This window comes from Ursus maritimus, unplaced genomic scaffold (genome assembly GCF_017311325.1).
Source record: "Ursus maritimus isolate PB19 unplaced genomic scaffold, ASM1731132v1 scaffold_6, whole genome shotgun sequence".
Classification (NCBI taxonomy): Eukaryota; Metazoa; Chordata; class Mammalia; order Carnivora; family Ursidae; genus Ursus; species Ursus maritimus.
Window position 1 is genome coordinate 47737260 of NW_024426774.1, and position 27991 is coordinate 47765250.

The 27991-nt window shown below is 43.1% G+C and overlaps 1 protein-coding gene across 2 annotated transcripts; it reads right to left on the reverse strand.

The window, feature by feature from the left end:
* Positions 1-27947, reverse strand: DGUOK (deoxyguanosine kinase). Of its 2 annotated transcripts, none has more exons than XM_040623314.1 (7): positions 27749-27947; positions 17499-17611; positions 8669-8856; positions 5976-6123; positions 1556-1671; positions 639-767; positions 1-229 (listed from the first exon to the last, which is right to left on the reverse strand). In XM_040623314.1, coding segments are annotated over exons 1-7 (879 nt in total). In that variant the 5' UTR covers positions 27933-27947; the 3' UTR covers positions 1-228. The 2 variants fall into 2 exon arrangements, with proteins under 2 accessions (XP_040479248.1, XP_008698716.2); XM_008700494.2 differs by having other exon boundaries at positions 668-767; positions 27749-27945.
* Between the last annotated feature and the right edge of the window lie 44 nt (positions 27948-27991).

Below are 27991 nucleotides of genomic sequence, written 5' to 3' on the forward strand. Positions count from 1 at the left end.
GCAAAAGAAGCAAAACTTCCATTTTATTTTAGAAGACCTTGAGATAGAAAAGACGGTAACTACAAAGTCGAAGGCTAACACAAACCATGGACCTGAGTGTCAGAGGACTCGGGGGGTAGAAAGACATGGCAGGTGCACGAGTCAGGATTTTTCCAGTTTTAGAAACTCAGCCCAGATCACGGCCAGAACATCCCAGTACTGGTTATAGATTCTTTACAAAGGTGTTTACCTGTGGGAAAGAGAAAAAACAGAAGTTAAATTTCATATTTTCAGCAGACTCTACAACAGTCCACCCACACTGGTACACAACCACGCTCACGGGGTGTTGAGAGTCAGGAAAAATTGGCAAGGGGAGGAAATGGGACCTGTGCAGGGTCATACAGTGGAAGTGGCTGTGCTGGGAAGAGAATCCAAAAATTGCATTTCCCCAGTTCAAAAATACCTTTGAGGAAGTTAGCTGGGAAGTCAATTATTTAACAATTATTAGCCCAAAATGCTTTAGAGAATAGGGATTATATTTGTAACTTGTACAAGGTCCCGTAGGCTTTGGACTGTGAAATGCAATTTGAAACACAAAGCACAAGACCCATTACACTGAAGTCTGAAACAAAGATAAAAATGCAATAAAGGGAAATCACTAGAAGCAGGAGTTAAGGTCCTCCTCCACCTTTTTTATGAGTTCTTCTTGTTTGGTTACTTCTTCAGAAAAATCATCATTGACATCCAATACCAGCACTGGAATGTTCAGCAGAGCCTCAAAGTGGAGCCTGTAAGAAGCATGAATGTTTAGGGGACAGAAAAAAGAAAGCTGAAACAACCTTCACATACTCACTACGTCTTAATAATCTATAGAACAGTTCTAAAGTCACATGGCTTCTCAATGAAATTGCATGTAAATAACAGTTAAAGAATTTAATAAAGTTGGCTGCAAAGAGGAAAGCTAAATTTCCTCCTCAGTCTTGAGATGGATACTGAAAGTCAGAACCCCAAACATTTTAAGTGGACTGCATACCAAGCCTGAAGGGAGGAAATGCCAAAACTAGGACTGTCAACTTAGTAAAATGGACAATTTCTCTAACATTTTTCAGCCCTTCACCCTGAGTCAACTCTATCACCATCATCAATCACAATGTTCAATCTAGGGAAATGTTAAAAAACAAAAAAGCTGGAGAAACAGAATCTAATAAAACGCCTCTTAGAATATACAGATTATACCTAATATTGAGTTTCTCAGTTGTTTTGATTTTTTTTAAAAGACTTTATTTATTTGAGAAAGAGAGAGAGAACACACGGGGGTGGGGGGGTCAGAGGGAGAAGCAGACTCCCTACCGAGCAAGGAGCCCGATGTGGGGCTTGATCCTGGGATTCGAGGATCATGACCTGAGCCGAAGGCAGTCGCTTAACTAACTGAGCCACCCAGGTGCCCTCTCAGTTGGGTTTCTAACCACTTGATACGTTCTGAACCTTCTTAAGGGGCTGCCTGTGGAGCTCGAGTTTGAGCACCTTGCCGTAGGGAGGCAGGTGTCTATGCGGTGCTGTCCTCTTCTCCACTTACTCTGTTGTCTTGTGAACAAGCCAGGCTTCGTGCTGACCGTGAAGCTGCTCGAGATACGCCAGCTCAACACCCTTCTCCTCTTCCCTGGCCCTCTGGTGGAGTCTCTTCAAACAAACCTAAAAGACAATCCCCAGGCCATGCTGAGCTCATGTGTTATCCTGGCTGTGACGGTGCAGTCGTCAGGGGCTCCTGGACCCACTCATGACATCCAACCTGGTACGATAAGCCATGACCTTGCTTCTACTTCTTGTTTCCTTATTCAATCACAGGTTAATGGCAAACTTCATCCGCCTTGCGAAGCTGTAATTACCCTGCTTTTTCCTCCTCCCAGTCCCACCCAGGAAGTCACTAAATCCCCTTTAATCTCTCTCACCTCTGCCTTTGTCAGGTCCTTATCACCTCTCACCTGGACCAGGGCAAGAGTCCTCTGGCTCTCTGCTTTCTGGAGGCGGTGAAGTGCATGGGATTAGCACAGGCCTTAAGGTCAGAAAATCCACCATTCACTTCCTGTCTTCACATGTACGAATGGTGAAATCTTTACGGGCTTTCCTCTCCTCCCTTCCACTCACCCCATGGGAAGCTGTGAGGATTCACCAAGGTTAAGGTGTGTCAAGTTCCTGGCCACAGCCGCTCTCCCCCCCCAGTGAGCTGCCTCCACCCACACTTCCAGAGTGATGCAAGAGAAGGGCAGCACCCTCGTTGCTGCGAACACCTCCCAGGCTCCCTACTGCCTGTAGCCGTAAAGCCCCAGGTTCAAGGAAGTAGGAGGAGCATCACATTTACAAAATGGTAAGTGATCGGAAAATGTCTTTCATATCCTGTCACTGACTCTGGAGCAGAAGGCAAACTCTGCATAGGTCAAAAAAGAAGTAAAAAAAAGTGAGGCTTAAGACTAACTCTCCTTTCCTCCCCCTTTCCAGAGAGTGCATCATTCTACTCTGCCTTCACCTGGTAGAAAAGTTGGAAGCACAATGGCTCAGAGAATGTCACGTCTTCTCCTTTACCTGCCACACAAGTCCATCCCGGATTCTGGCCACCCCTCCTACCCCTCCCTCAACTTCTCAGCTCCTCCCTGGGCTCAGGGCAGTAGCCAGATCGGACCCACGGGACAGGCCAAGCTCTTTCCCACCTTGAGACTTCTGCTCCACAAGTTTGTTTTGCCTGATCGCTTCCCTTCCTCTCGCCACCTGGCAAACATTTCATCATTCAATGTCATATGTCCTGGGAAGAACAGGTGGATTAACCCACTGAAAGAGGGTAGTCCCTCTTTCAAACACTTAAAAAACTTTATTCCCAATGTAAACTTTAGCCCCAAATGAAGTGCACAATATTCCCGAAGATGCAGAATCCTTGCTGTGCACCACACCTTTCCTCTAAGGAGACAAAATCATGTAAATAAATTTCATTTATGAGCTTATGTCCAACTTTTCAGATTGATTAATGGAGACAGATTTAACAGGTTAATACTTTTAGCACTTACTCCTTCTCATCGATCTCTTCCCCTAATCAATTATCATCCCAAACTTAGATGAAGTCCTTGTCCTTGGGATTTTATAATTTAGATGATAATAAATATAACAATATGGAAAACAGTGAATCAAGTGCTAAACTGTGAGGTCTGGACCTTCAGGGCAGCAGTGCAGGTAAAGGAGGGAGCCACTGGGCCCCAGCAGTCAGAAGGACATTCCCCAGAGGGGGCAGGAGCTCCCCCTTTATCTCTGCTACCAGCTCCCGAGCACCTTGGTAGGCCCTGGGGAAACCCAGGCCACCGGAGGCATTTCCACTGTAGCAGGAGACAGAGGGAGGCCTGCACAGGGAGCACAGTGGCCGGGAGCCACAGTCTGTCTTGTTTAGGGCTGAGTGCTAGGCTGGCAGACCGGTGGTCAGTACGCATCCGTCGCCTGCCTTCATTCGTGGTTGGCAGTGCTGATCTCATCCTCCAGCTCCATTTACCTTTGTCTCCTGCTTTCATCTCTTCCTTTTCTACTTTCCTTCACCATGAACCTGCTTTTTCTTCCCTCTCTTTCTGCCTCCACACCCCACCCTTACTGCTGATGGCTTCAAAACATTTCCCATTGTTTGCCTCCCTTTCCCATCACACAGCCCTACAGCCCCGACTTCTAGTGGTCCAGTTTTCCATCCCACCCGCAACCGATGGTAACTTTTTGTATGCCTTCGGAAATATTTCATGCATATACACCTTACCCCCCGCCTTTTAAAAAAACACCATACTTGTAAAAGATGTCCCACCACACACTCTGTGCCAGTTTTTTTCACTTAATGTCTTAGAGACTGTTATGTTAGTATAGTGTTTTCCCATTTTTAGGGCTTCAGAGTTTTCCAGTGTACGGACAGAGCAGAATGCAATCAACTGGTCCCTACGGATGACCACCTGCGTTGTTTTCAACGAGCTGCTATTACAAACAGTGCTGGCTTGCACAGGAGCCACTTTGCCTGTGTGGGAGCACATTTATGGAGTAAATTCCAAGGAGCATGATTAATAGGTAAGCTCCTATTTTAAGCATTTGGCAAAACTCTTGTTTTACTGGTATGGTCACAACAAATTCTTTTTTAACAAGTCCTGCGCAAGCAGTGCTCTAGTCCTGTGTCTCCTGCTTTCAGTCGTCATGGGGAGGACACACCTGAATATGACTAAGAAAGAGTGGGGCTAAGAACAGCAAGGGGGGACCCTCCTGCTGACCTGCCCCCTTCACCAACCACGCCAGGAAGAGTGGCTGCTGGGATGGCAACTGGACTGTGACACTGCTGGTGGATCTGGCCACCGTGCTTCCCAAGCCCAAACCCAGGTGCCATTTGTGCCAGGCGTTCCCAGCACACCGTTTCCATGCTGCCAACAGTGCCAGCAAGGCCTGGCTGGCTGCGCCCTCTTCCTGATTCCACGGGGCTGGGTGGTGACACTGAGGCCCAGACATTTCTCTTTTGACTGATTTTTTTATGTTGGTTTGTTTGCTTTTTAGAACTTAGGGAAGAGCAGGTAGAAAGGAGCAAAATGTGCTCCGTAGGTCCATCTCACAATCTCTAAACTCAGTATTTCCCAGGGCTCTGTACTAGAGTATGGGGCACCTGCACGGCTTTTCACACAGATGTGGTTTGCTTCCATTCTGCTCTTCCCTTGGATATAGTCACGTCTGAATCTCACAGAAGGGGTCAGGGGTGACTCTGGGGAAGGTATCAGCATTCCTGGGTCTCTGTTTCTAAAACCATCAAAAGAGCACCAAAATCCCCATTCAATCTTAAAGCTTTTTTTTTGCTTTTTCTACCATTAAGTTGCAAGAGCCCTTCAAACCCTGTCATTCTGCCCCAGCTGAAAGACCTCGGTTAGTCTCTCCATAAATATCTATCAGTCACACTCTCATCATCATCAAAATCGCCACCACCCTTGTCATCATCATCGTACCCTTCTCAGTCCTTCCAAGTGCACAAAGAAGTGAGGAAGACTTTCTTGCTGGCCTTCTCCTCTCCAGCTCCTGCAAGCCCGTGTGATGGGCTTCCCACTATCTGCTGACCCTGCTCAATCTGCTCTCAGGCCTGCTCTGTCCACAAGGTTCAGTCCTGTCTCTAAAAAGTGTGGCCTCTCGTCAGAAGGGAGCTCTCCTCCTAAGATTATGCAGGATACCTGACATCTGACCACCCATTACATGGGTCTCAAAAGCTGAGAGCAACACACCTCTCAAAAAATACCTCCAGCCTTGACTCAGAATCCCACTCCAGAAGAGCCCTTAGAGACCACTAGTCTGAGCCACCGGATTTGACAACAAGGACCCTTCCAGGGGAAAGGTTTCTAGGGGCTGTCCACGATCGCTGCCAGTCAGAGATTTTGGTGCTCCTTCCGTGACATCCCCCTGTTGTGGGGGCTCCAAAACAGGCTGGCTCCAGGGTCCAAGTCAGAGAGTCAGGGAATGTAACTTCTGTGGTCCAGCCTGACTTACCAGTGGCACCCTCACGATTCAAAAGGCAGCTATTAATTATGCTAGTATCAGGGTGAGGTCAGGAAACTCTCCACTTCCTCCCAGCACCCTATTCAGGAAACCATCAAGACCATCAGACTCCGAGGGCCAGCTGGAAGAAAGGGAAAGCCAAGGCAGTTGGCTACAGGTGACCTGGCCAGAGGAGCAATCTGCAAGCCCTGGCTGAAAACGACAATGTCTGATTTTCTCTGTGTTGTTGTTACACGGAGAGGGACCCCTTTTATCAGTCATCTGCTTTAGCCCTCTGCCACAGAAAGCCTGTGGGAAACAGGGTGCTTGATACCAGAAGGGGAGGGTGTGACCCACACTGCTCTCCATGCTCCACATAATACCCGTAATCTACTTCTCCAACCAGAAAATCGGGTGCTGGAGAACATCACCTCTTAGGTTTCAGACAGCCCTGAAGATTAAGGCTTGACATTCCGCATTACCTGGGGGGTAGCCTGCAGGTAGATGAAGCCATGTAATCTGAGCTGGCTGGCAAACTTCTGCAGGAGAAAAGAATGCCAGTCTTGATAGATATGCCATTCAATGTCACTGAGGGAACCATTTTCAAAAAGATTCTTCGCAAAGATATACCTGGTTGGAAATATAGGTGGGATTGGGGGAGGGGATCAGAATGGGAAATGGAATGAAAGGCAAAAGGGAGAGAAGCAAAAAAATCAATAACCAACTTGTTCCATGTCTGTTCAAGCCACTTAACCTTTCCAGCTCCTCATCAATCTTTAAGAAATCTGAATTCTTAACCTATGTCTCCTTCCTTGTTCAACAGTAAGATGGGAAATAGCATGTCGACTTTAGAAGCCAAAATCACAGCTCTCCAACTGGATTAATCCACTGGAAGAACAAGGGCAGTGGAAAAGACTATCATCGGTCGCCAGTGATTCTCCCTGCTGGAGGCCAGTCGGAACACACAGCATACGGTGCATGAAAACTCACACTTCTGAGATTTCTTTACTACCGCAGCCAGCCCCCAGACCAAAAAACAATCTAGGGCTCATGAGGGCTTCCGGGTCTCCAGGCTGCTGAGCCATCCTCTCGTGTGGTTAGTAAGTGGAGAAGGAAATGTACTGAAGTGGTGTCACCTATAGAGCGGGAGATGCATTTCTTATTCACTGCAGTGTTAACAAGAAAGCAGACCCTCCCCCAAAGCACACAGGAGCCCTTACTCACTTGCTTCCTCTGCTGCTGAGCTTCTAATCCAGGTACAAGAAAGCTCAATCTAAAAATCAAACTGGCTTGCCCCTTGCTTACTTCCACTACTAAAGGAGCATCTGGTAAATAGGAAATCAGAGCTAACAAGAAACCACTGCCTCAGAAGGGTCAATTCTGCTTTCAAACCTCAGGCATCTTGATACAAAACACAATTTACATCCTAAACAATGAACTCCAGTTTCTAAGGCAACGCTTAGCAACTGGCCACTTCTGGGAAAATGAAATTCAGAATCCTTGTATACGAATGGCCCAGGGAAGTATACACCACAAGGCTGCAAGAGTTGCGATTAAGAGAATGGGTGGCAGCGTCACACTCCTGAGTGTGAGCCTGGCCCCCAAATTCACAAGCTGTGTTGCCATGGGCAAGTCATCAAACTCCCTCAGCCCATTTTTTCCTCTGCACAAAGAGATAACGGTAGAGCCTGACTCGTGGCGCTGTTGAGATGACTGTATGTAGTACTCACAAGGTGCTTGGAAGAGTGACTGGTGCAAAGCATTCAAGACATCTTTGTTACTATACCTACTTCTTTGCTAGGCTGTGAGGAAATTAATCTAGGAGCTCCCAAAGTCAACTTTCTCGATCTGGAATGGTTTAGCTATAATAGTCTAGCTGAAGGCAACATAGAAAGATGACTTTTGTAAATCAATTTCTGAAAAATATTTTCAGCTTCTTCACAGGCAACTTAGAAATTAAAATCTTAGAAAGGACATATCTGTTAATAAGCCCTTTAACAGGGGCCCTCCCCTTTCTTGAGAATGAGCACCTTTCTTATTTCTCCACAGCCAGTGGTAATGGGGAGGGAGAAAGTTGGGGTGCAGAGGACTAAGGGGAGGGAACTACTGCAGTCCGCGTGCAGATGCCACAGAGAATGAGCCTAAGGACCCCGGCACCAGGGTCCCTGTTCTAAAACCACATACTATTCTTTTAACTCAAACAGAAACGATCTGGATTTCTTCCGCCCAGTCATCCACTCTCCCAAACACCCTCCTCTGGGACACACATCACACACACGAGCACGTGTGCGATCTCAGAGTCCCCGTTGCACTAGGGTTCCCCTGAAGGCAGGAACTGGGTCTGCCTTGCTCACTGCTGCAGCCCCAGGGTCTAGCCTGGTGCCTGAACATATGGGGATTTAATAATCTGCACTGAGCAAAGGAATGAATGAATGAATTTTTTAAAGACGGGAAAGGGTCTAAATAACCATCGCGATTAGAATGTATAATGAATTATCCTTTCTATCTCAAAAATGCCCCCTCTGAAGAAAACACCTAGAATGTGTAGCTTCCTATAGCAAAATCAATTCTCATCTCTTCCTTTACGAGAAAATGTTAAGATCTTGTAACTTCTAAACAAAGTAGTTCTTTTTCTGAAGGGTCTCTCACATGACTACTTCACTAAAGGGCTGGAAATCAAAAAGCCATGGTGAATATGTTTCCAAGCAACGAGGACGGTTATATGTAATTCACCTTCCTAGTCCAGGAGGCATGGCCTGGGAAAGGGGAGGGAAACATATGCAGGAGTATACCCAACAACTGTAAAAGAACCAAAATCTACAGCTCAACCACTTGTAATTCACATATTCAGCTTTTATAAAGAGTAAACTAAACTCTCTCTTGGGGCAGAGAAGGATTATGTAGCCCATAGGATTTGTTCTACATATCTTACATGGTTTTGAGATAATGTTTAAAAAACTTATATGACACTTACAAGTGTACCCTTCTTTTTTCCCTCTAGGAGGTTTTATGGAAACACTAAGAAGTAGAATTAGTTTGTCTCATTTGGAAGTAAGTGGGTAACCAACTTAGCATCTTCAGAAGTAAACGGATGATGAAAAAGTACAATTATCAATAACCACAGCGGAGCAAAAAGGGAAAACATGCAGTGCCAGCGAAGGGCTCAGGGTCTTACCTGTCACTGTACACGGACCTCTCGAAGATCTGTACCGCCTTCTCAGCATGTAACAGTTTCTCGGGGAAGGGCTCCAGCTGTACTTTCAGGCGGCTCATAAAAGAAAATGTCTGGAATGTGTAGGACCATCGTGCTGGTTCCTGGTACATCATATCCAGCAAGTTTCCAAGACTTTGGGCAGTGAAGGCCTAGAGGAAAATTACAAAAGAGGGGAATTTCCTAGAAGGTATATTTACCTCACGGTGTTTACTACCCACCACCATGGTTTAATAATCAATGAGGGAAGCAATTACAAAAGTTTCCTTCTACTAAAAAGATATAATCATATCCCCCAGTTTAGTCAAAGCTATATGATCAAGGAAGAGCTCTTCCTACCGATAACATGAGAATCTGAGAGGGAGAGGACATGGCCCCTTGAACACGGCAGCGAAGAGCAGAGGAAGAACCGTGCATACACTCAAGACACTCACTGACTGGTCTGTGGAGTCCGTGTGACCAGGAGCTACCCAACAGCCATCTAAGACTCCCTGCAATCAAACCTCCCATGTTCACACGCCACCGCCTCTCTTCTGAGCTTCCATCCGTGGCTATTTCTTTACAAAACTTCAACCCAGACAAGAAAGCAACGGGTTATTTGAAAATCCAACTAAACAACCAACCAGAATTCTCTCTGTCTCACCGAAGGGATTAAAACAAACAAACAAAACCTTCCTCCTCCATTCTGGAGACTTTCTGAAATGCATCTGAAGACCCACTTACTCAGCATGTGCAGGTGGGAACACATGAGGGATACTCGGGAGCCCTGGACTCTTTCCTGGGCTCTGCCACTGACTCAGCACAAAAGTGAATTCATTCAATCTCCATTAACTGAAGGCCTACATGGATGAGGCGCTACATAGGCTCGATGCTGTAAGGGGTACAGGAAACAAAACTAAGATTTATTTTCAGTGTTCACTGCGCTGTTATGTCATTTAATCTTCAAAAACAGCTTCATGAAGAGGGCACTATTGTTATGCTCATTTTCCTGAGGGACAAATACACTCAGAAAGGTTAACCAACTTACTTGGCCAAGGTTTCAAGGTGAGTAAGTGCAGAACAGGGACTCAAACCTGGCTTCCTCTAACGTCAATCTAACGCTTCTCCATGTAAACACAAACTGGGAAGTAAAAGATACATGGAATTTCCACAGATAGAAATGGGGACTAAGAGCACATTTGGGTGAAGAAAAAGATAGAGGAGGGGGAACAGGTTAGATAAACACAAGTGGTCCAGTTTGGCTAAGTATCAACCACAGATTCCAAAGAAGGATCCCAGCCCTCTGAAACGCTTCACTGGGAGCAATGCAGGTAGAGCAGAATGGATCACATGTTTTCCCTCCTTCCAATCCTCCAACTCACAAACACATAGCAGTCTCACAAATGACCCCCCGGTTAAGAGTTGGAAGTAGAGGCAGGGGGACACATCTGAATCCACTTGAGTCTCCAATGGGGTCACCAGAGACAGCAGAGAGCCCTTGGGGTGTAGCACAGTTAGGAGACTGCATGGAAGCCCACTGGACAGAGTGAGGTGCTATGGGTACAGGTGTACTAGCTTGACTAGGGGGGAGCTACTCTATCAGCAGCCTTTGGGCTACCGAAGGGAGAATGTTCTGAAACAAAATACTGTACAGGGCCTACACAATTTCTGAAAGAACCTATCTCAGCTACAGAACAAATACAAACATCCCTTCAAACATATAAGCAAAGAGAGGGACAATGACTGGCTATAGTAATATGCAGCAATTCAAAGGGAGAAAACCAGTGTGTCTGCTCAGGACAAGCAGCCCCTTAGGAGACAGAGCTGTTGCCAGAAACAAAAGAAAACAGAAAAATCTCAATGAGATACAAGATTTTGCCACATCGATAAGAACGTGCTGTCATAAAAACATGAATAATATGAAAGAACATTCTTAGAGGAGAAAAACGCAATTGCCAAAACAAAGCACCTTATGAAGACAGTCACCAGCAGACTGTATACGGCAGTAAACCTCATTAGTGAATGTCATACGTAACATCAGCTCAAGAAATTTTCCTTAAACTAAGAGAAAAAAAAATTGTGACAGAAATGGAGACATATAGGTTAGGAGGAGGAGATCCAATGTACACTGTAGTACCGTGCGAAGGTGTTTTTGCCTTTCCTTTTTTTCCTCTGGAAAGATGTATCAAGATGTAATGTCACTTGTGCTCCACCTCACAGTAATTAATATAATTCTGTATCAAACAACTTTCCAAACAAGAGCTAAAATGATCCACAACTCCACAGTACCTGTAGCTGAGACAAAGCTACCTAAGGAAGCGATTTTCCTTCTGAGACAAGAGTCCAATACAGAGAGGGGAAATGCCACCCCCGACAAAGACACGAGCAGAGGAAGACCGTTACTCATAAGGTGTGTGTCTCCTTCTCATCCAATCTCATCATCACTGAGAATCACTAATAGAACCATGTAGTATCTCTAGGTATTTAAGAACAAAGTTTAAAACTAGAAGTTCTAGTAAGAAGGAACTGATCTGATAGAAAAGCTAAAAGAAAAAAATTAAAGAAAATTTCTGAGACGTGAGACTTTCCACCAAAAAAATTCACAGAGTACCAGAAAAGATTTCATATGTATTTACATACACAGCTTTATAAACACACACACACACACACACACACGTACAAGAATCCAAAACTGGACCTCTCCTGCCAAAATACTGGCAATTCATAAAAACAAAACAAAAACCTAATGGTGGGGAAATCACATGAATTACTTATTAAAAAGAAAAAAAAAAAGATCAGAACCATATAATACTTCTCTACAACAGAAACTACCTTTTATATTCCAGAGCAAAAGGAGGACATTTTTAGACAAGCAATCACTCAAATTATACCACCCACGTGCCCTTTCTGAAAAAATTCTCTAAAATATATTTCAACCAACTGAAAAATTAAGAAATGGGAAGATGTGGTAATGAGAAAACAGTGGTCAGTGATCAACCAGTTGAACAGAGTTTAAGTATAACTAAAGGGGTAACTAAGGAACTACTATTTATGTGGCTGCGAAACTCAGTGCCACATTTCTATTGTTAAAAAGGAAATTTCACAATGTAAAAACATTCTGGATCTACAAAATTTTAGATTATTTCAATATACCTGGCAAAGAAGGTAATAAAAAAGTAGAAGAGTTCTGTTTTGGCTTCTTTTTCTCTTTCACAGAGACTCCATTAACATTGAAAGATAGGTTTAAACATGTACATGTTTCCCCTGTTAGGATAAAAATAGTGAAGTTTCCCATATGAATAAAGGGGAGAAAAATGAAAGAAAATATTAAATATAGAAAAAAGGAAGAAAAAGGAGATGAAAGCACAAAATAAGGTGATAGAAATAAGTTAAACGTAATTATAATAAAGAGAAAAATTCCCAGGAAAGGCAAACCCTAACATTGAGTAAAAACTAAAAATCCTGCAAGAAAAATACCTAAGACAACATGATGTATATTGGTTAAGGACAAAGGGACAGCAAAATCCACCAAATAGATGCAAATAAAAAGAAAGTAGATGTGGCAAAATTGTATTTTAAAAAAAGTATTAAATGATACAAGAGGGGTTTTGTTTTTTTTTTACTAATAAACCAATAAAGACTATACAAAGGCGTTGTGAAGCTTTTTACGTGCATAATAAAGCCCTGAAATATAGAAACATAAGAGCAGAGTCGATTAAAAATACAAGGAAATAGACAAAATAAAAGCACAAACTTTAAAACACTTTTCTCAGAATTTAATATAAAAAGTACACCCCAAAAATGAGCGCTTATTTTAAATTGTTATTAAGTCATTATTATTTTTCACATATCTGAAATTGAGGTATATCTTACAATGTTTAAGTTAAACTTTAAAAGACATTTTAATTATTCCTTAGAAGTATTATTAAAGTGATTATGTGTCTTAGAATCAATGGCATCTTAGAACTTATAATATATGTCACATCAAACTTCATACTTGAGAGATAATATATTTTTTTTCTTTTTTTTTTAAAGATTTTTATTTATTTATTTGACAGAGAGAGACAGGGAGAGAGGGAACACAAGCAGGGGGAGTGTGAGAGGGAGAAGCAGGCTTCCCGCCGAGCAGGGAGCCCAATGCGGGGCTTGATCCCAGAACCCTGGGATCATGACCTGAGCTGAAGGCAGACACTTAACGGCTGAGCCACCCATGAGCCCCAATATATATTTTTCTTAAAAGTCCATGGCACACTTACCAAAATTGATCATACATAAAAATCGATCATACATAAGCCATGAACAAGACCTCAGTAAGTTCCCCCAATTAGAAACTGTATAAGCCATGTTGTCTGACCATAACAAAATAAAATTAGAGTAAACAAACAAACAAAAAAATGCACACACAAAATCTACTCAGAAAATGTAAAATACCTTAAAAATAATTCTAGGGCAAAGAATAAATCAAAAACTACAATTACAAATCCTTTAGATATTTCAGTTAAAATCTTGTATGTCAAACTCTAGAAGACAAGTCCAAAGCTTATCACATGAAGAAAATTTTCAGTTGCAAATGCTTTATTATTAAGGAAAGAAAAAAAGAAAAATACGCAAACTAATCATTCAACCTAAAAGAGCTTTAAAAATATAAAGAGGTTCTGGGGGCACCTGGGTGGCACAGCGGTTAAGCGTCTGCCTTCGGCTCAGGGCGTGATCCCGGCGTTATGGGATCGAGCCCCACATCAGGCTCCTCCGCTATGAGCCTGCTTCTTCCTCTCCCATTCCCCCTGCTTGTGCTCCCTCTCTCGCTGGCTGTCTCTATCTCTGTCAAATAAATAAATAAAATCTTTAAAAAAAAAAAAAAAAAGAGGTTCTTAGAAAGAAATTAGTAAATTTAAAGGCCACAATTAATGAATTAGAATGCAAGTCCCCACAGAATTAATAAAATCCATTAACTGGGTCTTTAAAGAAAGAACAGAGACAATCACCTAGCAAATCTATCCCTCCCCAAATATTAACACAAACAAGCAAGCAACATCACACAGAAAACACAGTAATTCTGGATTAAAGCATAAAAAAACCCCAGGTACTATTTTTATACTATTAAAATTGAAAATCTCAATAAAAGGGCAATTTTCGAAGAAAACAAGGTTATCAAAATTGATTCAAGAAGGTAAAAAACAAAAACAAAAACAAAAAACCCCCACAAACCCTGAATAACAGCTGAGGAAGACATAGTCGTCCAGTAACTATTCCACTCAAACAGCACTGATCCATATTATTTAAAAAATGATTTCTATCCTACCTTCAAAGAACAGATAATTCCTACACTAAAACAGTGTAAAACTTCTCAATTCCTTTTATAACCCTGATGGTAAAACCTGTCAAAAAATAGTAATACCAATTAAATATATAAATATACATGCAAAATTTCAAACAACCTATTAGCAAATTGACTGAATAGTATACCACAATCAAGAGGGTTCTTCTAGAATGTACAGATGGTACCATTTTCAAATCTACTGACTAATACTAAGAGATTAAAAAAAGAAAAACCCTATGGTTATCTCACTAGATACTAAAAAAGGCTTTTGATGAAAAGTCAACATCTGATCCTGAGGAAAACAGTTCCTATCCTAGTAATTAGAAGGGTACTTCCTCCACATGATTTGTGAAACGATTAACAATCACGAAACTTAACACTGACACAGTAGAGGTAGTTTCATTAAAGACAGAACAAGATAACGCTGACTACCACCAGTGCTGTTAGTTAGTGCGCTCTGGAACTTCTACCCAATAAAGTTAAACGAGAAAATAGAAGTGAAGTATGGATGTTGGAGAACGCTTACAAATGGTAAGTATTTAGGGAAAACTATTATTTTCTGAAACCTCAGGCAAATAAAGCAAAAAAAAACCAAAACAATATTACAAGACAAACACAACAATTAACTGCTTTCCTAAATAATTAACTGCTTTCCTTTAAAACAATAATAACCAGTTTGAAAAAGATGATGGGAAAACAGGTCCCAGTCACAATAATAAGAATTAAATAACCACTCAGGACTAAGCTAAACAAGAATACTACTACGAAATGTAAATAATGACTTGGGAAAAATTAGCCTCCTATAACTTTTAAAGTCACATAAAGAACAAAGTAAAACCATAAAAGCAAGAGAAAGAAATGTAGGTACATGTTTTTATAATTTTGGATTGTGAGAGTCTTTTTAAAACTTTAACATCAAAGGCAGTAATTATGAAAAAAAGGACAGATTTGACTACATAAAAACTTAAATGTATTACATTGCAAAATACATCATATATAGAGATAAAAGAAAAATGACAAACTGGGGAAAGGGTCAGGCGTATGTGACAAAGAATTAAGATACTTAACATACAATGAGTTCTTATAAAGCCATTACAAAAATTTGAAGATCTCAATGGGGGGGGGGGAGCAAGAGGTCTGAATAGGCAATTCACTAAAGAATACTAATAAATGGCTGATAAATATAAAAAAGATGTTGAATTCATTGGTAATCAAAGAAATGTAAAACAAAATAACACTGTTTTCTTGCCCCTCATATTAGCAAAAATGAAAAAAAAGTAATACCCAGTGTTGCTAAAAGTATGGGGAAAGTGGTACAACTTTTTGAAGGAAAATTTTGTAAACCATAACAGTGTCAATAATCAACAAGATGTGCAATTTTTGGACATTAAAATTCCGACTGTAGATTACCCTAAGAAAATACAGAAGTATACAAAATGTAGCTGTTAACAAGAAAAAAGATGTAGCTACAAGGATATTCATCCCTGTAACATTTTTTATAACAGGAAGAAATTCATATAGTACACATAACATTATATATTAATTAAATTAAATATATCAATTACATTAAATTAAAGGATCATATTATACAGTATAGTGCAATCATTAAAATTACTATGAAAGGAAGACCTTGTATATCAAAGGACATGCAGGTAACAATTACAATTTTTGTTTAAAAAAAGTAAATGTATATATGTTTTATACATTCATATAGGTGTATGTAAATATATACATTTTCTCCTAAGGAGAAAGAAATTTAAAAGAACAAAAACGTTACCTATTTACCTCTGGATAACAGGACTACATGAGTATTAGGTATCTACTGCTGCAAAACAAATTGTGCCAAAGTTTGGTGGCTTAAACAAAAAATGTTCATTATCTCAGCTTCTATTGGCGCGGATACGGACACAGCCTAGCGGCGGCTCTGCCTCAGGGTTTCTCATGAAGTTTCAGTGGGGATGTTGGCTGAGGCCGGTCATCTGAAGACCGGGGCCAAACGATCCACTTCCAAGAAGACTCACTCACACTGCTGCAGGCAGGAGGACTCGATCTCTTGCTTCATGGGCCTCTTCACAGACAAGGACGCTTCATGACATGGCAGCTGGCATCCCCAGAGCCGAAGTGATCAAGACAGAACAAGGTAGAGGATACAATGCCTTTTCTGGCTACCCTAGCAAGTCCCACTGTTATTCCTGCTACATTCTATTCATCAGAAGCAAGTCGCTACTCACTCAAGGAGAGAATTAGGGTCTACCTCTTAAAGGAAAGCTCAACAAATACTTTGTGGACGTATTTTTAAATTCCCACAACACATGACCTGTGGCATACTCAGAGAAAGATATGTAATTTATTTTCTAAATGGAAAATTAACTTCACTAACATATACATATACACAGAGACAATTTAAAAAAACATATATCCACAATAAGCATGATGTGCCTGCCAAAAGAGGTAACACAATTTTGAGTTGGAATAACAGAAAAATGCCACCTAGAACAAGTTCTATGATATTCTTTACCATTTAGAGTACCACTCTTAGTAAATTCTAAGTGGGAAACTAACAAACTGGAGCTTATCACCTAGACAAAGTTACTTCAGAATGAGAACAGTCTGGAAGAAAATGGGTGTTTGGCTTGAAAAAAGGAAGAGAAAGAGCAAACAAATCACGAATTACCTTCAATTATACAAAGGGCTATCATGTAGAGAAATTAAAAACTTAAGAGGCAGAATTTGAACCAGTGACTCAGAGTCACAGGGATGCAAAGTGGCTCACACAAGTACTTTCTAACAATTAGAGTTTTGTTAAAAACCAGAACGAGCCACTCAGTGAAATATTCTTGGTGGTCACGGGAGGAATGTGTGGAGACTGAGGCAACGTAGTGCCATTCCCTCAGCTACCCCTAGGGTTCACATCCAAACTGGTCCTTCCCTACTCACATGGATCCGGCTGGGGTTGAAACCAACCCTACCGCCCTTCCCAAAGCAGGAGACCTGACACTAGGTCCTATGCCGTGAGGCAGAAGTGAAATGTACACTGCTTGGCACAGTATGTGGCGAAGTGCGTGCTTTATAAATGCTAGCTATTATTTCCGCATTGTCTCAGAGTGTGACAAGATGTTCGTGAAGTCCCTTCCAATTTCTAACACTTCATAAATAAGTTAAAATCACTACAATTAGCTCTTAATGCTGAAGGTCAGCTTCAGTAATATACTCAAGGGCAGGAATGACAAAGCCAGGACGGCTGGACATACTTTGGGAAACCACGAAGAACAGAGGCAGCCACTTATGTAGACATGTGCAAACCACAAAAATCAAAACTCAACATATTCAAACAAGTCATATCCTCTCTGGCATATGTGGTCTGCTTTCTGGAATGAAAGGATTTTAAAAAAGAGACTCAAACTGGGCTGTTTGACCTACTCAGAGCAAATTAGATTATTACAATTAGTTTATTCACCCATGCCTGCCAACTACCCACCACAACTGAAGACTTACTTTTTGGGTGCCAGCAGCCTGGACATTCTGCCATGTTGCTACAGGTTCTGTAGCCATGTGCCATTCTGGGTAAGTTTTCGTGAGTAACTTCACAAAGGTGGACTTTCCCACAGCTGCAATGCAAACAGCACGTATTGGGACACTTCCCACACCGGCCGTAGAAGGCTGCTACTCCACGCTGGCACAGAGGCCCAACAGAAGGCAACAAGTCCCAGTTTTCCCAATTTCAAAACTCAGCACCATACCAGCGTCCGACCGATGATGGATCAGGCCATGCTAACCTGTATTCACCGTAATTAATACAGGCAACTGGGAGGGAAAATACCCTTAAGATCTGATTGCAATGTTAATGCCCTAACCTCTCAGAGGCAAAGTTTTTCGTAACAGGTGAGAATGTAACAGGACTACCAAAGGAAGAGGAGATCATCTACTTAAGTTGTAAGGCTTGAATTATATTTATTCTGTGACAGTGTAAAAACTGCAAGTTTTTCAGGAAAGAAAAACTGAGATTATGACCCTCATTCATTCAACAAACCCAACTAATACTTACTGGAGTGCTTACTGTGGGCTCAGGACTGTCCGGCACTGGGGGTACAATGGTAAACAAAACACAGGATGGATTCTGCCCTCACGGAGCTTGTATGGGAGACACTGAACAAACACGGAATAACTAACAACAAATTGTTAAGTGCTAGCACAGAAAAATGCAGGATGGCTCTAATCCAGCTCAGGAGACCGGGAAGGTTCCTCTGAAGGAAAAGATCTGAGGTAAGATCTGAAAGGTGAGGAGTTAGCCAGGCCAGGTGTGGGGGAAGGGTGAACCAGGCAGAGGGAGCCGCAGAAACAAAGGCAGGGAAAAGAGAAAGAACCTGGGGTAGGACAGGCCAGAAGAGAAGCCTGGGCGTAGAAGACGAACAAGTGAGGGAGAAGAGTGGCTCAAGACGTGAAGAGAGGCAGGTACGCAGGTCAGGCCACATCAGGCCCGACCTCCCAGCACGGTAAGAAGTTTGAGTCTATTTGAAGGGCAATGGGAAGTCAGTGGCAATGGATTTTAAGCAGGGAAATGATAAGATTCCGCCTCATTTTTAAAAGATCACTCTGCCATCTGTGTAAGAATGGACTGACACAGAGGCAGGCAAACCAATCAGCAGATGACAGCAGCCTGACCCAAGGGATGGCAGAGGAGGCGGAAAGTAGTGGCTGCTCTGAGAAATATTCTGGAGGTGAAACCAACCTAGTATAACAAATCATCTCTTCCCATTTGTGCCAGTGTCCGGCCCGTCACCTTCCTGAGCTCCAGACTCACTCCAAGGGTTCTCCAGACATCTCCACTTGGATGTCCCACAAACACCTCAGTCACTCTGCTCCCTACATGAATGAAGTCATCCTCGTCCCCAGCAAACTGAATGGCCTCCCATATCCCAGACCTCAGGGGATGGCAGCAGCATCGCTCACTGCCAGAATTTCTCCCTCCTCTGCCAAACCTCAAGTAACCACCAAGTCCTTTTGCACCTGCCTTCTAAACTTGCCCCATCTGTCCTTTTCTCTCCATTCCCACCTCCAAGCTCAAGATCAGGCTCTCATCTCTTGCCTCTCTGACACTGGCTTCGCCTTCTTTACTCCATCATTCATACTGCAGCCACAGTGAACACAAAGTAATACTGCTTAAAACTCTGACAGTTTTCCTAGTGCCTTCATGAAAAATCCAACCCTTTAGCATGGTCTACGAGACACTGCAAGATCTGGCCCCCGTGTACCTCTCTGGCCTCAGCTTCTTTTAAGCACCCTGAGCTCCTGCTGACCAAACTCCTTGCAACTCCAATCATGCCATGCTCTTTTCCACAAATGTGATTTTGCCTCTTTGTTCCCGTTTCCTGGAGCACCCCCTCTCCTCACTTGGTCAAGTCCTACTCAATCTTCAAGATTCTGCTCAGATGTCCTTCCTGTATAAAGCTTTTCCAGACCCTGATGCCTCTGAGCTGGATCAGCTTATCATCCTTTATACTTGGCCTGGCTTTCTGGGTAAGAATTCATCACTGCAACTGTAATTACTCTGTTTCTCCAGGTAGAAGATGGGGCTCCTCTAAGGCAAAAGGGTGGACTCAGAGCCCAGCACAATGATCTGAATGAATAAAACACTTAATACATTACTAATTTTGGTTCCCTCTGACACTGACATTTGTTAAAAATCAAAAAACGAGTTAGGAGTATGTTTGGAGTTCAATCCCTTCTATCAGAGACGATCTTTCTCAACCAAGTTCTACCCTAAGGAGGAACCCAAATAGAACCAAAAGAAGGAATGGAGGCACCCTTCAAGTCAATTCTATCAGCCACTCACGGTTACTGATCAGGAATGAAGGGATGGCTCAGAAGAGCCCACACATCCGATATGTGCCATAGATCACACAGCACTCCAGCTCCCGTCTGAACAACACAGGGTAAGAACAAACACCACGAATCTGTGTGTTCTGTACAGTCATGCTCATCTCTCAGTTCCACCTCCACCCAGCCCGTGTGCGCCTTTGCACATCCGCCCAGCCTCTGCTCTTCCCACACTTCAGTGAATAAATGCCTTCCCCTGCTCTTCCTGGCCTGTGTCTAAACCCTTTTCCCCCTACCAAGCCTAAGGCCCCACCTCTTCCATGAAGTTTAGAATGTCTCTAGCTCACATGGAATTCCTATCACACTGGGCAACTGAATCACACTATTTATTAACTGCTTACGACATGTTTAGCATTTAAGTGGTTTGATTGCTTCATGGGTCTTAATTTTGGTTTCTTAACAGGATCTGACTCTCTGGGGCTGGGACCTAGGAATCCAATTTATGAGTATGCCCCAAGTGATCCTAATGCCTACTTATATTTGAGGTTGCAATCCAGAGCAATCTGATCAAAATCAACGGAGGTGGTTTTAAAATATATATATAGGTTCTAAAACCACATGCCAGACTACTGAAAAAGCCTATAGGCTTGTCATGAAGTACCTAACAGACTGACAGGAATTACAAATTAGTTGAGTTTATGTATTATCAGATGCCTGCCTGCTCTGAGTAGCCCCTACTTCAAAATATTTGGCATAGATGGGCAAAATTTAGATTGCAGGTTGTTGATTAAATCTAAAATATGGTCCCTGCCTACCAGCCAAAAAGTTATTTTAATTAATAGGGAAAGATTAAGGCAATTGAGATTGCTGGGATCGAATGATTGTTAGAACTACATTTTTTAAAAGTTAAAAACAATCTTAGAAACTACTGCAGGTAGAAAGGAAGGGCCCCGAGGGTTAGGGAGTGCCAGCTTCACCTCTGAGATCAGACACTATTAGTTCATCTAAAGCAGTCAGGCCTCTGAGAAACCGACTCATGCCTTTTAAACACACAAAACCCGGAATGCCAACAAATTTGATGTAATGGGAAATATACAGTTCCAATTACTGGAACAATTACACCAGGGCAGTACTCCTACCCTGCACCCCACTGCCCATTCAAAAGCTTCTGGAAAGCCAGTTTAGTAATCAAAAGCCAGTTTCAGCAAAGAATGACAGTAAATGGTGGCTGCAGGTCCTAAGAGCTGTGCCATCCAGGTTGCTCTAGCACTTGGAGAGCCTGGGGCATTGGCCATACGGCAGTATTTCTTAAGCTGTATTCCAGTGGAACTCAGCTGTGCCTGGCACCAGCCACAAATACGGAATAATTTTAAAAGAAATTCAAAGTTATGTGTTCATAATAAAACCACATATAGCCTAAGGTTTTTTAGTGCTATAATACCTAAGCTTAAGTTTTTTCTTCCTGCTTGGGTTCTGATTGTTGTTGTTAAGATTTATTTATTTATTTATAGGGGGAGGAGGAGAGGGAGAGGGAGAGAGAATCTCAAGCTGACTCCCTACTGAGCACAGAGCCCAAAGCAGGGCTCAGTCTCACAACCTTGAGATCATGACCCGAGCCGAAATCAAGAGTCAGACACTTAACTATTCAAGCCACCCACGTGCCTCTGTTTTTTTGTTTTGTTTTTTAAGACATACGTTTTAAAGTGTTCCCAGGAGCTTCATAAGAGTGGTGCTTCTTTCCTGCTACAGTGGCCTCCGCCTAGGGAGCAGAACACTCATGTCCACCAAAAGCCGCTCCTCTCCATGCAGCACTGGGCAAACAAGGCAAAGTCCTCCGTTGTCTGGTCTCTCTGCAGAGCACCAGCCTCTTATGATCTCACTAGCACAATTTAGTTAGATCCCAGGTTCATTGTTATCTCTCAAGATACTTTTTAATACCATGAGATTTGGGAGGTATCAGATCTCAGAATCAAACCCTCCTTCCAGACCGTAGCTATTACTGAACTTTACTATATGTGCCATGACTTGGAAAAGGAGAGGAGGTACTTCCTTAGGGTCTATTAGTTCAACATGTTGATTTTTATTAGCACCAGGATTGTCATTCCACAAGCTACATCAAAGAGTTCTGTTGCTAATTTTCATCCTTTCCTAAGTCATGATTTTTTTTCTTTCCACAAATTTTTCTATAAACCATGATGCCTGCTATTGCTACATTCTGCTAAAATCTAGCAATTAGATAGCATCTGATGTAACACCCGAGATAATGTATTACTTTCAATGTAATACAGCTGTGTTTCAAGCAAGCCTCTTAAACATAACATCACCTCCAGGCATTTTCCTCTCCTGAACAAAATTTAAAACATGGCAAAAATCCAATTCTGAAACCTTGTACCAAAAAGCAAACTAAGGCAATAAATACAAAACCACCTTGAACAAAATAAAGTCTTCCAAAGAATATTCAAAGCATGTATTTCAGGCGCTAGGTTTGAGGTCGGATCCGTCTACTCGTTCACTCACTTACCGAACGTTTACGGAAGAGCTACCAAGTGCTAGGTACTGTGACTAAAGTGATGAACTAGGCTGAGGCCCTGCCCTCAGGGAGCTTATACTCCACCCGTGAAACAAAGTACCCAGGATCAGAAAGGATCTGAGCCCAAAAGTATTCTGGGCGAACTTAACAAAAATCACTCAGCAGGCTTAAAAGAAACTTAATACCGTTTTGCCCTAAGTGCTCTTACTGTTTTTCCCATGGGAAACTATGTTTAACAACAAAAAAAGTTGCTCTCAGCTCCCAGCATAGGCTCCAAACCCCTCTTGTTCAGTGTGAGACCGTCACTGATCTGGAAACCCTCCCCGCACTACTTTGCGCACCACCTGATTCATCCTTTCGCTGTCGTCTTCTCAGCTCTCTCTGCTCCACCTCGCGGAGGGGCGGGGGCTAACCAAGGTACCCCGTTCTAATTATCTGCTGACCCGTCACTCTCTCCACTTGCTGTTTGAAGGCACACACTGACCTTGCTCCCTTTGCATCCTGAGTATCTAGCCAGATATCAGGAATGGAGATGGATGGAATGAGGGGAATCACAGACACAAAGACTCCAACATACAACGTTTAGAACAAACAGGCCTTTTTCCCCAGGATTCTTCGCCCAATTGTTTATATGCAATAAAAGCAATAGATGCACATTAGTGACGTTAGAACGTAAGGAACATGCTATTAGGGAAGCTCTCTCCTCTGCTTTATGTACAAGTCTCTAGACTGTAAAAGTGACCAAGTTTCTTCTTTTTTGGTTGGGTCTTAGAAAATCAAAGTGAGAATGGTCTGAGATGACTCACTGCCAGTATCTCACACAGCAATCCTTTCTTCAACTGAGGTCTGTAATTATAAAATAACTGGTTTGGGGAGGCAATAATACTCTGTAGCCATGAATACACTTAGAAGAGAGACTGTTTTATTTCTTAGCTCTTAAGGGATTCTAGGCACCAAGCTTTTGATTTTCAATCACACATGGCATATGGTTCGTAACTCATACTGGGCGCCATTATCCTGACGGCCTCACTTTCCTTGCGTGCTGCGGTCTGCGCTTACAGGAGCCGATCAACAGGACTCAGAGCAGCACGACTACAGGAAAAGCCCCTCTAAACATATCTAACTTCAGTCAGGACAGGGGTTTCCCTTCCCCTCTTCAGCTGTCCTGGAGGGGTACTGACTTGTTTGGGGACGCCACCTGTGATTAGAGAACACGCTCACTCCTGACTTGACTGTAAAGCAGTTGAAAATATTCCCTCCGTGGGCACCAATGACTAACTTCCACACGGTATCACAGCACGGGAGTCAAGCATCTGGTAAACACCGAAAGAATACAAGGGGTCAGGCAGGGGGTTAGGTGCTGCTGATGCAAAGATGAGCAAGACACTAAGTGGCCAACCCAGGGAAGGTGTTGAATGTGCAAACAATCCCCACAGACCCCAAGCGCTGCAGCAGCTGTGGGTACAAAATGTTATGAGAGCACACAGAGGAGGCAGTGACTAATTCTGCCTGAGGACAGTCATCACGGTGTGTGGGGTGATGGAGAGCAGTAGGAGGTGAAACTAGAAGCAGCCAGATTAGGGGCCCCCAGTCCACTTGCCATTAGTCACATTTTCCTTGGGCAAGTGCATTCACTTCCAAGGCTGCAACAACCACCCCCACGACCAACAACTTCCGTATCTGAAATCTCGGTCCCATCTCTCTCGATTTCAGGCACATGTCCTAATCGAGCTCAGAACATCTCTGTATGTCTCAGAGGCACCTGATAACCAAATCTACCACTCTTACCTCCCCAGACTATTTCTTCCTTTACTCCCTTCCTCAGTTTTCAGTGAACTATAAACCTGTCATTCTCTATGCTCTATCTGTCACCTCCAAGTGGCCACCTAGTCCTGTCAATCCCACTTTCAAAATCCCTCTCCAATCTTCATTCTGTTCTGTCTCTCCATTCCCTCTGTCTGGGCCTGCATCTTCCCACACTCCAACTATTACAACGACAGCCTCAAAACTAGTCCATCTACTCCGAATTCTGTTCCTGCTCCTTCACTCCACACAATGGATGAACAGCACTATGGGTAATGCAGCAAATGACAAAGAAAGTGCCTGCTTTCTGTTCATTCCTTAGGCCAATTTAAAAAAAAAATGCATCTGGTCATGGCCCATGCCGGCCTCAAGTCTTCAGTAGCCTCTCACCACCTACACCAAACTCCTAGCATGCTGCACACACTGTTCACAGTCTGGTATACCCTTCCAGATTCTTGTTCTGCTGTCCAGGCACATCCCTGTTCTTAAAACTACACGTTTCTTCAGGCTTTTCCTTAGCAAATATGACTTCCTGTACCTGGAACATTCCTTCCTCGTCTCCCCCTTGGGAGTTCCTACCCCAGAGATTCTGAGTTCCCATGCCCAAACAAATATGGCACTCATCACATGGTACAGGAATGATGTTTACAAGTCTGCTCCTCCCACCTGGTTACGAGCTCCTTGAAGGACAGGAACTGTCCCACATGGGAGTCTACCCTCCTGGTAGGTACTAAGTCTTGATTCAAGTGAAAGTAAGGAAGAAGTATATCCACCAAGAAAGATTAAGAAGCAAGGATCAGGAACATTGGGAGAGAGGGCTGAAACTTGGCCTGATGGCCTGTCCAAGTACTTACTGTGTGAAGTACTTTGGCACCTCTCTGGGCCCTGAGAACAGAGCTTCCTTTAGAGGCATGTTTCCCAAAGAACATCTTTAATACCATGAGGCAGGGAGCAGGACCCTCCCTTCTCAATTTTTTGATGTTTCTGATTTGGCTGGAGAAACACAAAAAACAGATGTGGTGACTGGTCTCACTTTAAATTCATGACCACTGAGTCCAATTGGGTCCTTAATGCTAACTGGCAGCTCTACATTTCTCTTGCTCACTCACTAGGCTAATTCATGTCTTTCCTCTCTTTTCACGCTCACCCTGCTTAGCTGAGCCTTCGTTCTCTTCCACTGAGGAAACAACCAAAAGACCTTCCCCAGGTTCCCACCACGCCTACTCCAGTCAGTACTCATTTCTGTTGCCATTCACACTGTTACTAGGGATAGACTGTGCTCCTAGCTCAGGCTAACCTTTCTCCACTTCGGCAATAGATTCCACTCCTCCTTGCTTACTAAAATCGCTCCAGTAATTATATCCTGTCTCCTGCTTCACCAACTTTTTCCCCTCTCTACTAGACCATTTCCACCAGCTTACAAACATGATCTATTCCTCTTACAAAAAGAAAAAACTGGAAACCACCCCCTCAAACCCTCCCCATTTCAGCTGCCACCCCCACGTGTCCCCTTTCTAGGAAAACTTCCAAACAGCTGTCTTAATCCACTGACTCCAGTTCCTCACTTCCCATCTTCCTTGAGCCTGTGCCAATCAGACGTTCACCCCTACTGCCCCTAAAAACTGTCCTTCTCAAGTTCACCAAAAAGCTCTGTTACTTAAACAGCATTACACAGTTGAACATTCTCACCCCCTGAACACCTTCTTCATTTAGCATCCAAGATATCATTCTCTTTGGGTTTTGCTCCAACCTCAGTGGTCATTCCCTCTCAGTCTCTTTTGCCTGGTTCCTTCCCCAATCTCTTTAACATGTGGGTGCCCCACAGCTTAGTCCTTTCCATCAACACACAAGGTCTCCTGGCTTCAAATACCATCTACATTTGTACCTCCAGTCCAGGGAGACTCTGAACTTCAGACTTATATAACCAACTACCTCGTCAACATCTCCATTTAGATATCTAATATGCACATAAAAACCTAACATGCCTAAAGACAGGATCTTGAAACCATGCCCTGCCCCCAGTCTGTTCTTCCCATTCTTCTCCATTTAAGAAAATTCGGAACTCCCATTTTTCAAGTTGCTCACGCCAAACTGATTGATCTTTTTATCTCGCGTTCCACACATCTGTTACCAAATCTAGTTTGCCCTGCCTTAAATGACACTGGAATCCAAATGCCTCTTACCCACGACTGTTACCACCCTGCTCCAACTCATGGCAACTCACCACTGCAGTAACCTCCTGACACCTTCTACTGTCCAAGTATCAGCTGGAGTCACCTTTTCAGCATTTAAGTCAAATCCTGTTCCCTGGCAGCTCAAACCTTTTCCAATGGTAAGTAAAAATCCACCACGGACTAAAGGCCTACACAATCCAGCCATTCCTTACCTTTGCACCTCATCTCCTTCCGTTCTCTCCCTTGCTCACTCTGCTCCAGCACAACAGCTTTCCTCCTGTTCCCTGAACACACTATACACCTCAGGGCCTTTGCACTTGGTCTTCTCTCTGCCTGGAAGATTCTCTTCCCAGCTACCTACATGGTTTCATTTCCTCATTTTCTTCTGGTTTTTGTTCCAATGTCACTTTCTCAGTGAGGCCTGTCTTGACTACCCTATTTAAAACTGCTATTTCCCTCAATCGCTCATCCCTGAATTTTCTCCATCACACTCATTACTATCTAATACTCTGTTTACTTTATATTGTTTTATTATTTATCGCTACTAGAGTTCCATGAGAGCAGAGATTTTTATTTGTTCTGTTCGGTGCTGTATCCTCAGGGCCAGGAACAGTGCTGGCATATTGAAGTTGCACAAAGGGTTATTTGTTGAATGAATAAAATGAGAAATTCTCAATCTGCTGCTAGAATGTCTTCAATACTCAACACTTGCTAATCTCTTTAGAGCTCAGCACCTTAGCTAGTAAATAAAAGCACCAAGTCAGAATTTAATTAACATTAAACTTAAGTGTCTTGCTTTCATTTCGCTTTATGATTACTTTTTATTTAAGATACTGGGTCTCTACTCTTATAAGTTACTTTTAATACATGTTTTAAGTTTAAAAAGTGAGTTTCTTCTAAGAAAAACGTTAAGAAATTATATGGGACTAGAAGAGAGACGATAAAATTAGTGTAAGTGGTATCTGAATGACTGAATTTTAGGAACTCTTAGAGTAGGGCTGCCAGAGAAAATACAGGACGGTTAAATTTTAATTGTAGACAAATAATTTTTTTCTAGTGTATTCCCAAATACTGCATACGACACACACTAAAAAAGTATTCGTTATCTGAAATCCTGTTTTAAATGAGCACCTTTCCCCCCCCCCCAAATCTCGCAACCCTATCTTAGGAGAACAAAGAAATGATATCCTGCTCTTTGTCGCATCCATTTCGATTAGAACAAGCTGGTAGAACTCTTGCCCTAGCTACAGACTTCGTGGCTGTGGAAGAGTACTGAGGCCTGACATCCTAAAAATCAAAGAAGCAAAGGCCTCTTTGGGAGGGGAAAGGCCCCACGGCAACAGACCGCGGGGAAGGGGGAGGGTCTGGGCCCAGCTCCCTTTCTCAGCCTCTCAGGCTTGCAGCCACTTTCCGGCCCTTACCAATATTTCCTTCGATGGAGAGCCTTCGAGGCCCGCGCTCCGCGTGCAAGCCCCTAGAGGGACACACGCCACCGACTGCGCTCCGAGCCATGGAGCGGGAAGGGGCTCGCAACAGCCTTCGAAGGAGCCGGCCCGCGGTCATTCCGCCCACGACTTGCGCAGCTACCACTTCCGCCGAGAGCATTTCCGCCCTCGGTACAGCCGTTCCGCCGCTCGGGCGCGCCTCTGACGTCAGGAGATCGC

What these genes read in the sequence shown, in the direction of transcription:
- DGUOK (XM_040623314.1), bottom strand. Translation starts at nt 27,932, where the DNA reads ATGCTCTCGGCGGAAGTGGTAGCTGCGCAAGTCGTGGGCGGAATGACC. An exon ending in CTCCATCGAAGGAAATATTG is followed by an intron (nt 17,612 to 27,748) that starts GTAAGGGCCGGA and finishes TTTGCATTGCAG; the next exon opens with CTGTGGGAAAGTCCACCTTT. An exon ending in ACCTGCAGGCTACCCCCCAG is followed by an intron (nt 1,672 to 5,975) that starts GTAATGCGGAAT and finishes ATTGTCTTTTAG; the next exon opens with GTTTGTTTGAAGAGACTCCA.